The sequence below is a fragment of the Bombus vancouverensis genome, chromosome 4 (genome assembly GCF_051014615.1).
Source record: "Bombus vancouverensis nearcticus chromosome 4, iyBomVanc1_principal, whole genome shotgun sequence".
Classification (NCBI taxonomy): Eukaryota; Metazoa; Arthropoda; class Insecta; order Hymenoptera; family Apidae; genus Bombus; species Bombus vancouverensis.
Genome location: NC_134914.1, coordinates 11,111,250 through 11,125,178, shown reverse-complemented (window position 1 = coordinate 11,125,178; position 13,929 = coordinate 11,111,250). Strand labels below are relative to the sequence as shown.

At 31.0% G+C, this 13,929-nt stretch overlaps 3 protein-coding genes across 8 annotated transcripts; 2 read left to right on the top strand and 1 right to left on the bottom strand.

Annotated features, from left to right (window-relative positions):
- Positions 1-1,056: 1,056 nt before the first annotated feature.
- Positions 1,057-7,134, bottom strand: Ac13E (Adenylyl cyclase 13E). 3 transcript variants are annotated; one of them, XM_033334342.2, is made up of 8 exons: positions 6,779-7,134; positions 5,975-6,274; positions 4,486-5,906; positions 4,154-4,408; positions 3,599-4,046; positions 3,357-3,512; positions 3,045-3,173; positions 1,057-2,972 (listed from the first exon to the last, which is right to left on the bottom strand). In XM_033334342.2, exons 2-8 carry the CDS (start codon positions 6,262-6,264, stop codon positions 1,292-1,294), a joined length of 4,380 nt encoding a protein of 1,459 aa, XP_033190233.2. In that variant the 5' UTR covers positions 6,265-6,274; positions 6,779-7,134; the 3' UTR covers positions 1,057-1,291. The 3 variants fall into 3 exon arrangements, with proteins under 3 accessions (XP_033190233.2, XP_033190231.2, XP_033190232.2); XM_033334340.2 differs by having other exon boundaries at positions 3,045-3,244; positions 3,595-4,046; positions 6,779-7,131; XM_033334341.2 differs by having other exon boundaries at positions 3,045-3,244; positions 3,595-4,046; positions 6,794-7,131.
- A 671-nt stretch (positions 7,135-7,805) lies between these two features.
- Positions 7,806-8,971, top strand: Taf12 (TATA-box binding protein associated factor 12). Its single transcript, XM_033334358.2, has 3 exons — positions 7,806-8,147; positions 8,217-8,409; positions 8,488-8,971. Exons 1-3 carry the CDS (start codon positions 7,911-7,913, stop codon positions 8,613-8,615), a joined length of 558 nt encoding a protein of 185 aa, XP_033190249.1. The 5' UTR covers positions 7,806-7,910; the 3' UTR covers positions 8,616-8,971.
- Positions 8,972-9,330: 359 nt separating this feature from the next.
- LOC117156732 (E3 ubiquitin-protein ligase ZNF598) lies at positions 9,331-13,543 on the top strand. 4 transcript variants are annotated; one of them, XM_076617723.1, is made up of 4 exons: positions 9,331-9,390; positions 9,449-9,553; positions 9,863-10,402; positions 10,525-13,543. In XM_076617723.1, the coding sequence occupies exons 3-4, from the start codon at positions 9,989-9,991 to the stop codon at positions 12,841-12,843; spliced, it is 2,733 nt and encodes a 910-aa protein (XP_076473838.1). In that variant the 5' UTR covers positions 9,331-9,390; positions 9,449-9,553; positions 9,863-9,988; the 3' UTR covers positions 12,844-13,543. The 4 variants fall into 4 exon arrangements, with proteins under 4 accessions (XP_076473838.1, XP_076473837.1, XP_076473840.1 ...); XM_076617724.1 differs by having other exon boundaries at positions 9,376-9,390; positions 9,449-9,499; XM_076617722.1 differs by having other exon boundaries at positions 9,343-9,553.
- Positions 13,544-13,929: the final 386 nt, after the last annotated feature.

Here is a 13,929-nt window from a genome sequence, read left to right as displayed (position 1 = left end):
CCAGAGTCCAACACACATTTTGTAATTTTTATACATATGTATGTATGCGCCTACAAAAATGAGACATTGAAAGGGGTTCATGTATTAAATTTCTAAAAATTGTCTGAAGTACAACTGCAGTCAAATGCCGAAAATATTTCACTATTTTTATATCGTCTTATATACCTTTTTACCGATATTTAAAAGAAAAGGAAAGAAAGAAAGAGAAAATAAAGTAAAATATTAGATTAAAGAATGACGGAATGATAATTTATAAAGTACGATTTTATTATTGATGCGGTAGTCCATGCAGCAAATCCTGAAACAATGTTACGACAAGAGATACCACTGAATTAATTTCTACTGTAAGTTCAACTAAAATAGAATACAAAGCTTTGCATGGAATCATTGAGTACTAACAATAAGTTTTCGAGAACCATAGCAATCTTAAAACAGATTTCTTTTAAATATACTATCTATCGTGCGAAAAATTAACGAGAAACAATATATGTATACCGAACGAGTGCTTGTAGCTAGAACAAGTATAGAAGCTGTGTTATAATGTTTAAACTGAAGAAATAAGTCTTGAAGAATGTTTTAAGATTCTCGAGATACTTCAATATAATATTCATACTTCGCAAATGATTTGACATATTTTCATGTTTAAATATAAATAGTTCTGATCTGTTATTCACGTTATGAAAGGAACCAAGTCGTATAATCTTATATGAATCAGAAGGATTAATGAAAGAAAATATTAGAAAGTTTTTTACGATGATAACTAATAGTTACCTAATAAGTCACACATTTTATATTAGGAACTGTTGACAACGACCAAGCTCGGTCACTTCATATAACGTTCATCCGCTCATTCGCATAGTTCGTTCGTACATTCAGCACATAAACAATGAAGATGCGTACTATATTTGTCTCGATAGATTTTTCGCAACAATTGTTAAGACAAAATTTTATTTCTTCAAAACGATTTGATTTTGTACTTTTTTTTTTATATAAAGATAGGTTTTGGTAGATCTCGCATCTGATGCTCTTAAATTATGTAAAAAAATACAGTGAATATTTCGTTAAGAATAAATATCTTTAATGAGCGAGCAATTAAAGAGTAAGGTACGTTTTTAACGTGTGTAACGTCGACGGTACATTATACCGTAAAAATTCATACAATTCTTAACGAGATCGAAATATCGCTAGAAGCCTGATCTGGAAAAGATCATATGCTCGATATAAGTGTAACGTGCAAACGATTAAATTTATAAACAATCGACTCTTCCCATCATTAGGGATTCAAAAACTGTTAAGTGTTTGTCGTTGTATTAATATCGTCTTTTTCCCCTATTAATAAAAACACGTCCATATTATCTTTTCCTTTAACATAGACTTGGCCACGTGGTTCGAACTCGTATCGCTCCGAGAGTATATCTAAAGAGTTCTTGGCCACTTGTATTCTTCCAGCGACTCCAGTCGAATCCATTCTAGATGCTATATTTACAGCGTCACCCCAGATATCATAGTACAACTTTGTTGCCCCGATCACTCCAGCAGTTACGTCGCCATAATTAAAGCCAATTCTCAATATTAATTTGAAACCTAGCAATTCTCGATTGAAATCGTTTATTACTTTATGCATCGCCATGGCAAAATCTATTAATTGAAACAGATGCATATATTCATGTTCACTTTGTTGCCTAACTTGTGGGTTTAAACCGCTTGCTGCCATAAATGTGCTACCGATAGTTTTAATCTTCTCTACGTTCGAGAATTCTGGCTTTTCTAACAACTCGTCAAAGTCACCAATAAGTTCGTTAAGCACACGCAAATATTCTTTTCCACCCAAATAAGATTCATCATAGAGTTCATTAAAGTTCACTATGCTTGCAAAAATAATTCCTACAGCTTTATGATTTTGTGAATATTTAGCAGTGGTTTTTAATTGATCAGCAACATATTTTGGTATAATGTTGTGTAAAAGCCAATCGGCTTGATTTTTCATAGATTGTACACGGCTTTTGTCTCGTGCGGCTACCGCGTTTCCGTGAAAGCTTAACCGATAACTAATTTCAAATTCACGATTTAAAAACCAAACTAACAAAAGTAAAAGTATCAGATCTAAAAAAATCTCGGAATTGTATAATCTTTTATGATATCTGATTTCTGCCTCTTTTAATCTCATAAGGGTGAGCTTTATTGTGGAATTTAATAACAAATCAGGAGTATTATCGAATCCTTTTTTAGCCATAATTTCATTAAATTGATTGCTGATTAAGCCAATGGCACGTTTATTTATCATGGCTTGTGAGTAATTGAGCGAGTTATTAATGAATTGATTACCGAGATTTTCTTGATCATATAATAGATGATACATTACAAGATAAAGAAACAATACACCCATGAATGTTACCAAGAAATTTTTCATCCAACAATTGAGTTGCGTGAAATTACAAAAATGAACTATACCAACAACGATTAAGTAACCATAATAATATTCGAAATTGTTCAAATTATGAAAGTTACTGCACGTATAATTGAGAAGAATTGACGTAATCGGTAAGCCGACAAGAATTGCACCGCATATATGCCACGGGTACCATTGTGAAAAGAATTTGAAAATTCGCTGCGTCAACGTTGCATGGACCATATCCGGATATAAAAGTTGACGAACACAAAGCAATACCGCTATAATTTGAATGGTAGCAGCAGATACAAAAAAAATCATATAATATAACGTTGGATCGCAAATTAAAAAGAGCGATACTGTAACGGCAGTATAAACCAACGCCGATATCAGAATATCAAAGTATGTATTGAATCTCGAGGTAGCCAGAGTAGGTGGATTTCCACTGATACATTCGCTAACCTTATGAGCATTTTCTCTATACTCCTTTTCCATTTCTTTGTTCTTGAAAAAGAGTGTCATACTTGAAAGTGGAGGTTTCACGAAGTATGATCGTTGAGAACTTACATTATCTTGAACGCACCTTCGTGAAAAATAAAATCATATGAACTATAATATAATCTTTAAACCTATAAAGTGAAGTTGATTTACCTACCTGATTAACTGTAGGTCAGATTGTTTTCTTAATTTGTGAAAACATGCACCAAAGGTATCCGTGACTGCTGGAGGAAATGGATAGGGTGGTACTGAAGACGACGGCTCATGAACAGAGTTCAATGTCGAACTAGAAGTATAATAGCCACTCACTCTGTGTGCTAATAAATCTCCTTGAGCCATGCCGTTCATCAAAAATAACTAAAATATGAAAATTAACTGCAGGAGGAAAGGGAACATGCTGACTATTATTGAAACTTTATTGTATTGAAGTATCTCTAATATAATTTCTATCATTAATTATAAGTTATACCTGCTGTTGTATACTACTACGTCTGCTATTACTTCTAATTCCGGAATCTTTCCTACTGCACATAGAAGAGGCACGACTGAGTGGCTCTTGACCAGACAATAAAGGACTAGAAGGTACAGGATTTGGATCCATTTCAATCTCATTTTGAGACGTATTCTGTAAAGAAATACAACTTATATACGAATGAGATAATGCAGCTGAAAATTAAAACAAAATCTTTTATCGACACGATTTTGACCTGCCTAAATCCATTGCGATCTTCGTATGATTGAGATTCAATTTTTGATTTGTCGACAATAATTGCTTTGGGTTCTTCCATTTCTAAAGGTGTCATTTCCTCGGTAGTTCGTTGTCGTTGTAAATATTTCCACGGCTTGTTTCGCGCTTTTTTCTTTCCATAACTGGCAACAGATATCGGACTTTTATTTGCGTTCCCCTTTTCATCTGCGGTATCAGTATCTCCGTTTTCGGAATCTAGAATACTTGGCAAAGAATTTGCTTTCATTCTATAATTACTTGTATTAGTAACCATATGGAGGTAATGATATTTGGATTTAGATTGGCTATTGCAAGAGGCCAGACGATGACGCGATTGCATCAAAGGCGATATACTTGTCGGAGATGTAATATTCATTATGAACTGATTGGTGAAATCTGATTTTCGGCCTTTGATAAAATAAGTTTTAATACCTGTAATATAATACATATTTCTAGAAAGTTTTATATGATTAAGTACACTTAGACAACTTTTCTATTCATAGGAGTTTTCTACTCCCATATAATAATAATGTCAATACCATTTATTAAATCCCCTTCCTCTGTAATATATCGATCATCGAGGAAATTTAATGTTTTTTCACTTAGGTGAACTCTTCCTGGTTTTCCCGTGCTTTCTAGTTTGTTTGCTAGAGTTACATCATTAGACCAGACATCGAATTTAAATCTTTTAGTACCTACTATTCCACAGAGTACAGTTCCAGTATGCACTCCAACTCTCATATTAACACCTTCTCTTCTCTCAATATCAAACTGTTTTATAGCTTCTATCATGGCTGTAAAAACACACATTAATTATTTTTCATATAAATGTTTCATTTCTATAATTCAGTAAAAAAGGAAGAAAATATACCTAATCCCATTTCAATACAACATTTTGCATGATCAGGCCTTGGTTCTGGGCATCCACTTACACAGTAATAACAGTCTCCCAATGTAGAAATTTTCTCACATCCATGATGTTCACATAAATCATCGAATCTTTCAAAAAGATCATTTAAAATGCCTACCAACTCTTCTGCAGTCTTATTGGAACTCATTCGTGTAAACCCAACAATATCAGCGAATAGGATACTAACATTTTCCATTGAATGCATATTAAATGGTCGAAACAATGAGCGAATATCTGTATTATTGGACGGTATCGAACCTTTTTTTAAAGAATCCTCCCGTTCTCTTTCACGTTCACTTTCTGCCATTAACCAATCTGCGACTTTAGGCGGCATTACTGAGTGAATCATCTTCTCTTTAAGTTGTTTCTCCATTTCGAGCTGACGCCGGACCAACAGTGATTGCCCGACCTTCATAAAAGTACCACGCATCCTTACAAAAGTCATTATTAAAATATGTATACCTATCAGATGAATGCAGATCTGCATTAAGATTCTTATTCCAAGACTCGTAGAAAAATAATCGTCCGAAAATGATCGGTTAGATATGTTGCTACTTAACAAATAGTTTGACATTTCACCATTTTTATGAGTTAGTACACTTTCTTCAAATATCGAAGTTGCGTTGTTTACACCTTTCGAGGCTAAATCATTAGACGAAGCATTTATGGTGGAATTAATACTAGCTATTGTTGATATTATAGTGGAATTTAAGTTCTTGAAAACATTGGTATCGTTCAAAACTCCAGATATCCTTCCAACTATATTTTCTTGATTTGACTTTATTCCAAGAGCAGATAACAGTTTTGAATCCTGTGAATACGATACTAATTTCATACTTGCAGTCGTAGATTCGTTGTCACCGTGCATCACATTAGAAAATTGATTGATATTAAAGTTTTTCAGAGTGGCATCATTTTCTATCGAGGTATTTAATAAAATATATTTGCTAAAAAATTCTTCTCTTGCACTTTTTGTACCATATAGGTAAGCAGTCAAAAATTCAAATAGAAAAGAATAAACCATCGATATTCCCACACAAGCATATAGTGGCATTGGCAAGACAGTGTAAATCAATAACAAAATCTCAGAACAGAGTGCAAAATGTCCGACTAGAGTTAAGCCATCTATATAGGGTGGTACTATTGTGAGAAAAAGTAAAGACAGGATGCAAAGCATGGATGCAACTCCTAATGAAATTGGTAACACATAACTTTTATAATAATCACTATGTGTTAGATACAAGACTGCTGATACCATTGCTCCAATAGCAGTGAACACTGCTGCTATAGCTGGCCATGTTGTAGTATTGTATTCTGCTCCAATTACAACAAAATATGCCAGCCATGTCAAAGAAACCAGTAAAATATATGTTAGAGCATACCTAAAAAATAATATATATTAATATTTGCTTCTATGAATTTAACAAGTATACAACAGTGTATTATATACCGGAATCTTAATCTAATTTGTGGAAAGGCACTCCTTTTAAATTGTTCTTCAAGTATTTCTGAATCAAATCTAGGATTCCACCAAGATCTTGGAGCTGCACGTTCAAATGGTACTGGAAGGCTAATTCCACAACATCCAAGTCCTTGTCCACTGTGTGCCAAATATGTTTGTATATATGGTGCTAAAGATATATGAATTTCATCTGTAGCATCTTCGCTATCATCCTTAGCTCTTGTAAAACTAACAGATGAGCTTCGTTTTCGATTTAAAGGAGGAGTCATACTTGACATTTAAATTGCACTAAAACCATACATAATCTAAATTTATATTTATTATAAATTATTATATATATTATATATTATAAATTTATATATTAAAAATGAAACTAGTTTTATTACAATATATGTATTAAAAAAAAAGGAAACAAACACAATTACAACATTACAATTGTAACAATATAATTTAATAAATACATTATAATTTAATTTCATAGAAAATTATTGTTACAAAATAAAACATTATCTAAGAACATATTCTACTAATGTATTATTTTCTGTATTCTACTACAAAACAATGATTTTAAGTAACAATCAAATTTTTAAAGTTTTGCATTCTTCGTGATACAAATAAGCTTATAAAAATTATATTCCATATAGGATTTATACAATTATTAAGAAAAGGTGGTTATAGATCATTTCTTTCAAATGACAGCATGCTCTTTAACTTTATAACACTATGACATGATTCTTTAATAAAAATAAAGTACATGTATAAGTATGATAACTTTAATACCAAGAAACTTACAGCCAGTCAATTCACCTTGATCACTGGCGAAATCGCCACAAAACTAAGAAAATCATCCTCCCCGCTGACATCGGAGGTTCTTCCTGAAATCAGCTCGCTTCAAAAAATGCCATTTTCATTCTTTTTGTTTGGTATTCTCAGTGTTACCGAGAAAAATTAATATTATACGTATCAGTAATAGTTCAATCGAATTTTTCTTGTAATCAATTTATTATTGTGTATAATTAAAAATTATTGTTTGAACGTTTCGAATTTTCTCTTCCGTAATGCACCATGGCCATCTTGAATCTATCGATGACAGCGCCCACGATTAGAAAGCTCATGCGTTAAAAATTAACTCGTGCTTTACAGATAATAAGCTAAACTAGGCTGAACTGAACGTACAGAGATTCGATATTCGATATGGGGAAATATTTACCGCGAAGTTCAAGACATAGTTATGTAAGACATTGTAATGTATGTGCAACCTTAAATGATATAAAATTTATATAATAAATATATATATATACAATACACAGTAACTACACAAAGTATTTGTACATATACTTATTTTTGTCAAGTTTATCATTTATATCAAGTTTTCATAGACATGTAAAAGTACTACTAAATAATACGAAATTTAATATACTTGGATTTATAATTAATTGGTATTTTTATAGATACCATATATATAGTATTATATACATATTACACATATGTATAATCTTCATAAAATACAAGAAAAGTATAAATATAGAGAAGTTCATTTTGTGTTATTGTCATATTCAAAAAATATTCAAATACTTTGTTTCTTTCAGGTGGGGGTGCCTATGGTGGATTTGAGATTTTAGAAGCTCCTGTAATCCATGCTATGAAAGACTCTGAAATAAATAATACTGTTTAGGACTGATGTAGTGTGACTAAATAGGAAGTCATGCCAAGAAAAATGTTTAAAAATCTGGTTTAGATAGAAATTTGACAAATATTCAAATACTTTCGTGGTGAATACTAGTAAGAAAGGTATAGCTAGTTTTAGCCATCTAACGGCAGTAGGCTGAACTAGTTATAACAAGTTTTCTCGATTTGCAATATACATCTGAAAGACGTGACGAAGTAAACAATTTTTGTACAAATTGCGAACAAAAACTCCGATATGACACCAGTACTTGGTAGTTTACAATCTATCGGGCCTAATACTCAGGCATCGACTACTGTGCCTGATGTACAAAGTGGCAATACAGTAGTACAAATATTACAGCCTCAGACACAATCTCAACAGACGCAATTTGTATCGCAATCTCCAAAACAGCAGGTAGTACAGCAACCCTCTGCTCAACAACAAACACAACAATCACAACAGCAACAAAGTTCCTTCAATGATTTTCCACAGGTATGTTTATCATTGAACAAAAATGATAGAATTGTTTTTATTTAATTTTTTATATTGTGTTGATTCCAGTTTTTGACTAAAACAAGATTACAAGATCTAGTGAAAGAGGTAGATCCTACCGAACAGTTAGATGATGATGTAGAAGAAATGTTATTACAATTGGCAGATGATTTTGTTGAAACAACTGTAAATGCAGCATGCTTATTGGCTAAACATCGTCATGCAAATACTGTAGAAGTAAAGGATGTACAGTTACATTTAGGTAAGAAGTTACATTTATAAGAAGTAATGTAATATGTTATTAAATGTGTTTATACGAGCTATTGTTTAATTTTTTTAGAAAGGAATTGGAATATGTGGATCCCTGGTTTTGGCACAGATGAAGTACGACCATATAAACGTGCAACAGTTACAGAAGCACATAAACAAAGATTGGCACTTATACGAAAATCAATTAAAAAATATTAGTCCTTCTGTACATTTCATTCTGTATTGTTATTTTATCTTTAACTGATGATTCTTCTGTATTTCTTACATGACAATATACTTTAGGGTAACATACATAACTAATATTTATAAAAAGAGAAGAAATTATTATCATATAATAAGTTATGTACAGTTTTTGCAATAATTTTATAATATATTATTATATTAATATATATATAATATATTTATATTAATATATAATTTTAAGTACAGAATGTCTTCAATTGTGCATTAAAATGTTATTTTTCTGAAAAAAATTAATAGAACGTTCTCATTATAATTCTCTATGTTCTTGATTAAATGTTAAATTAAATAAAATATTTTATTTGTAAAATTTATTTTGTATCTTAAATTTATATGAAAGAAAATTTGTATATAGAAAGTAAGAATTCATTTATTTCATTTCATTTCATTTTTGTAATAAAAATATTATTATAGTAACAAATAAGAATACGAAAATTTAATTAATGGTAATTATTCGTATATATTCATATAAAATTAATGTATAAGATTTACAATTTTTAGTTTTAATTCTTTTTTCAGTATATTTTTTAGAAAATTATATTTTTGATTTTTTACCTTTTATGTAAAAAGAAAATGTAAATTAAGAAAATCATTCTGATATTTATTCAAATTACGTTTAATGTCAGATATTACTAGATTTAAACCACTAGTTTATCTAGTTACTCTTTGATTTAGTAATGACTGAAACAGAAGAAACCGGAACCTGCTTGCTCATTGAGCAGAACTCATCAAAGTAACCGACGTACATATCATAGTCTAATATATAAATCGTGATAACCTTTTTCTTTCAGGGACATATTGTGAGATATTACCATCTTGCTTATTGGAACAATTTTCGGACGGTACTGTTCATTCTTTTCTACCCGCTTCTTAAAGTATATTTTACAATTTACTAGGTAATATTTTTATATTGTTAGTATCCGAAAAATAAACAGCCCTTTTTTGCAAAATACTTGTTTTATCGTGAATCCAATGATCTGAACGCATATATGTTTTTATTTTCTCTCTGCTAGTTAAATATAAAAATTATACTAACCGAATTTTGTACATTCGTATATTGTATTTTATCAGTTCAAGTAGGGTATTCTTTTGATAACTAATCAAAGTTTTTAAGAAAGCAATATTCGATTACAGTAGTTCCTCATACAATTCTGTATTTAGTAATGAATAAATATATCGAAACTGAAATGTCAATTGTGTTGCAGATTGCGCAGAATATTATAGAAGATAATTTATCTCATTGGAATTAAATAAAATTAATACATTCTGAGTGTACAGAGCATATATAATAACAGTGTTTGATATTTCTAAAGAAGATCTACTGAAAAAGAATGTCTGCCAATAATGAAAGTATGAATAACAACACATGTGTTGTATGTTACAAAAATGTTGATATTTATAGCATTGGTATGTGTGAACACCCTGTATGTTATGAATGTAGTACTCGGATGAGAGTGCTCTGTTGTCAAAATGAATGTCCCATTTGTCGTCAAGATTTGCCAAAAGTTGTATTCACAAAGGAGATAAAACCTTTTAATCAATTACATAAAGGGAATTTGTTAGATACACGATATAACATCTATTTCAATACACTAGATATTCAAAGTAAATTTTATGATTTACTAGCTAATGTTTGCTATATTTGCAAGGAAAGACCTGTGTTTAGTATTTTTAATAGTTTGAAAGATCATATGAGACATCAACATGAGTTACATTACTGTGATCTTTGTGTAGAAAATTTAAAGGTAGATAAACATTTTTTAATTTCAAGCTTATCTTAAAATATACATTAAGAATATTTTAAAGGTTATTATGATTAATTAAATTTTTTAATTTTATTAAGTAATGCTTACTTTACCTATAACAGATATTTTCCCATGAAAGACGTTGTTATACAAGATCTGACCTTGCCCAGCATAGAAGAAAAGGAGATATTGATGACAAAAGTCATAAAGGACATCCATTATGTGAATTTTGTGATCAACGATATATGGATAATGATGAATTGTTCCGACACTTACGAAGAGATCACTTATATTGCCATTTTTGTGATGCAGATGGTTTACATCAATATTACAGCTCATACGATTATCTTCGAGATCATTTTAGACAAGAACATTTCTTATGTGAAGAAGGAATGTGTGCAGAGGAAAAATTTACAAGTGTCTTCAGAACTGATATAGATCTTAAAGCACATAAGGCAAGTGTTCATAGTAAACAACTGAGCAAAGCTGCTGCAAAGCAAGCAAGAATGTTAGAACTAGAATTTACATTAGCTCCACGTGGAGAAAATCGAATGAATAGGAGAGGAATGTTAGGTCCATCAACTTCTAGAAATTCAAGAGATTACAGTGGGAGAGATTATAATCTCAGGGAATATCAGCAAACAGTTACACCAAATACTTCAAATGTATTTATGTCAAACAACGAACTTGCTTTTGTACAACAACCATCTGTTGATGTACAGAGTACAGAAGAATTCCCAACACTGGGTAACACTGCACCTATTGTACCTACCTTAAATCAAAGTAAAGGAAGAGGTAATGTGACAATTCGTAGTACCATAAGACCTCAGCCTCTTGCTGTTACAGACGAAAATTTCCCTGCATTGGGGCCGGAATCAGGAAGTACAAGTATTTCTAAAACTGTTAACTTCAGTGTATCCAGTAGCAATGCTTCAGGATTAAGCACACAGAGTCAAAAGAGTACAACTTCTAATGTATCTATTCAAGTAAATCATGAACCAAATGGAACTGTTACTACAAAAGTTTCAGGTCCTAATATCAGAATTCGTCCTGCTCAGTTTTCAATGGAATCGTTCCCGGCATTGGGTTCTGCAGAACCATCAACTAGTAGTAATACAAATTTGGCTCATTGGAAGGAAGTTTTACAATGGACTTGTTCTAAATCAGCATCTACATCGGCACCAAAACCTAAAAAGGTGGCCTCACCACCATTGATACCTTCTCCACCACCTATTCAATCTGGGGAAGATTTCCCTACATTATCAAAGTCATCTAAATCAAAGAAACAATCAACTATTACAGTAGTTCCTTCCTGGAGTCAAGCACAAAGTTCTAATAATAGTAATAATGCAAAAACGACTACTGATATAACAAAAGGAAAAACGAAAAAGAAAAAAGTTAAACAAAATTGTAATAACAATACTGCTAATGGGAATGATGGTAGTAGTTCGAAAACGAATGTAAGTACTGCTGTAGTAAAGAAAGAATGTGAGACACCTACAAGTTCACCCATTACGAATAAAACGCATGCTGGACAATCAAGTTCTCAGTCTATATTGAAATATGCAGATATTACTAACAGTGAAAATACATCAAAAAATATAAATGTTCAGCCTCTAAAGGAAATAGAACAAATTAATAAAAAGGAAAAGAAGAAACATAAAAATGCAGACAATGAAGCAGTTGTAAATACGGATATCGATAATAATGCTACTAACGGAGTACAGAGAAAGCGCACCGAATTAAAAATAGATAGCTTAAATTCCACTAATAGAAATACCCGTCATTTAGAAGACTTTCCTGCTTTAAGTGGCAGTAGTTCTAAACCACCAGGTTTTACGAATCCACCACCTGGATTTGGAACAACAACTCCTCCACCTCCTGGTTTTTGTATAAAATATAATAGCATGGATAAAATAAACAATAGTAACGGATTGACTTTTACAAACAGTTCTGGAGAGAGTTATTCTATCTTGCCAGACAACAGTAAGCACGATAGTGCATATAATTATGTACATCCTCCCGAATTTCAGAAACGGAACAAATGTCTTGTAGCCAAAGTTAATGAGGTTCTGATGCAACATGATCAGATCGAGGAGTTTCGATATATAAGTGGACTGTTTCGCCAAGGAACATGTAATGCTCAAGATTATTATATGCATTGTCGTGAAGTTATGGGTCTCAGCGCTTTCGAAAACGTATTTTCAGAGCTTTTAGTCCTCTTGCCAGATATTGAAAAACAGCAGGAACTATTTAAAGTTCATCAAAAGGAGAGTGGCAATAAGATTAAAGGTTTGGAAATTTGTGCAACCTGTGGTCAAGTTTTAAAAAATGGTTCTGATTTTCGAACACATATGACTAGTCATACATTAGAGAATCATTTTCCAGCATTGGGTAAAAATAATGTCCTGCCACAAAAAAATTCTTGGGTACGCAAATGAGTGTAGTTGTGTTCCTTTAATTAACTTACAAATTTTGCCAAGGTTCTGTAAGCTATGAATAAAGGAACTGCTGAATAAATTATTTTTATGAATGGCGTCAGTGTAAGATAATCATAATTAATTTGAAGTTACTTGTAAAACATATTCTAAGTATCAGCTTTTAGTATTAAAAAGATAGTTTGGACAAATTAATTACCATGTACTTGGTATTTGTACAATGACCTGCATGACTGCTGCCTAAAATGAAGAAAATTTGTTATTAAATTGTTGTATGCACTAATAATTTTTTGAAATGCATATAGCAAACAAAGTCAATAATTCTGTGTATAATAACAAATTTTATGTAAATGAGTTTAAACAATTTAACACTTCTGACACATTCTGAACAAGATATTCATATACAAATCCTATACTAAAATATTTTAATTGGTGCCCTATTCTGTCGTATGTTAAAACTACTGTGTATATATATATATATATTACTCATAAGTAGGTAATATATTTCTGTAATTTATTCATTGTCTTTTATGAAGTAGAAATGGAATAAAATTTTATGATGCGTAAAAATAACACTGCATATTAACAAATTATTTGATACGTTATACATTATACAGTGCATGTATGATAATGTACTGTTTCATACTGTAATAAAGTTATTACATTAAGTTAAACAAGACTACAAAACATGTGTCTATTATATCTCCCTATTTTATAAAATATAGAATTTTAATTCCTATGACAAAAGAAGATAACGAAGGTAAAACACAATTGTAAATTTATAATTTATATATTTATTTCTAAATTTTTTCATTAATTTATAACTGTGATTCTTTACAATGTAAATCATATTACAAAAGAAGTGATAAAATTACGAATAAGGGAACAAAGGTAGATGTTTTAAATGTTTACTCTTATAATTTACTGTTAGTATTATTCATTTTGTAATTTATTATCTATTCGAAAAACAGCATAGTAAAAACTGTATGTTAGGTAATATATATGATATTTAATTTTTAATTTACTGCATAGACGCAGAGTAAAGTGCATGAATATATAGGAATTTATTTCTACTTCTCTTTTTTTTCT

What these genes read in the sequence shown, in the direction of transcription:
- Ac13E (XM_033334340.2), bottom strand. Translation starts at nt 6,264, where the DNA reads ATGTCAAGTATGACTCCTCCTTTAAATCGAAAACGAAGCTCATCTGTT. An exon ending in CAAATTAGATTAAGATTCCG is followed by an intron (nt 5,907 to 5,974) that starts GTATATAATACA and finishes ATTATTTTTTAG; the next exon opens with GTATGCTCTAACATATATTT. An exon ending in TTGTATTGAAATGGGATTAG is followed by an intron (nt 4,409 to 4,485) that starts GTATATTTTCTT and finishes GTGTTTTTACAG; the next exon opens with CCATGATAGAAGCTATAAAA.
- Taf12 (XM_033334358.2), top strand. Translation starts at nt 7,911, where the DNA reads ATGACACCAGTACTTGGTAGTTTACAATCTATCGGGCCTAATACTCAG. An exon ending in CCTTCAATGATTTTCCACAG is followed by an intron (nt 8,148 to 8,216) that starts GTATGTTTATCA and finishes TGTTGATTCCAG; the next exon opens with TTTTTGACTAAAACAAGATT. An exon ending in GGATGTACAGTTACATTTAG is followed by an intron (nt 8,410 to 8,487) that starts GTAAGAAGTTAC and finishes TAATTTTTTTAG; the next exon opens with AAAGGAATTGGAATATGTGG.
- LOC117156732 (XM_076617723.1), top strand. Translation starts at nt 9,989, where the DNA reads ATGTCTGCCAATAATGAAAGTATGAATAACAACACATGTGTTGTATGT. An exon ending in TTTGTGTAGAAAATTTAAAG is followed by an intron (nt 10,403 to 10,524) that starts GTAGATAAACAT and finishes TACCTATAACAG; the next exon opens with ATATTTTCCCATGAAAGACG.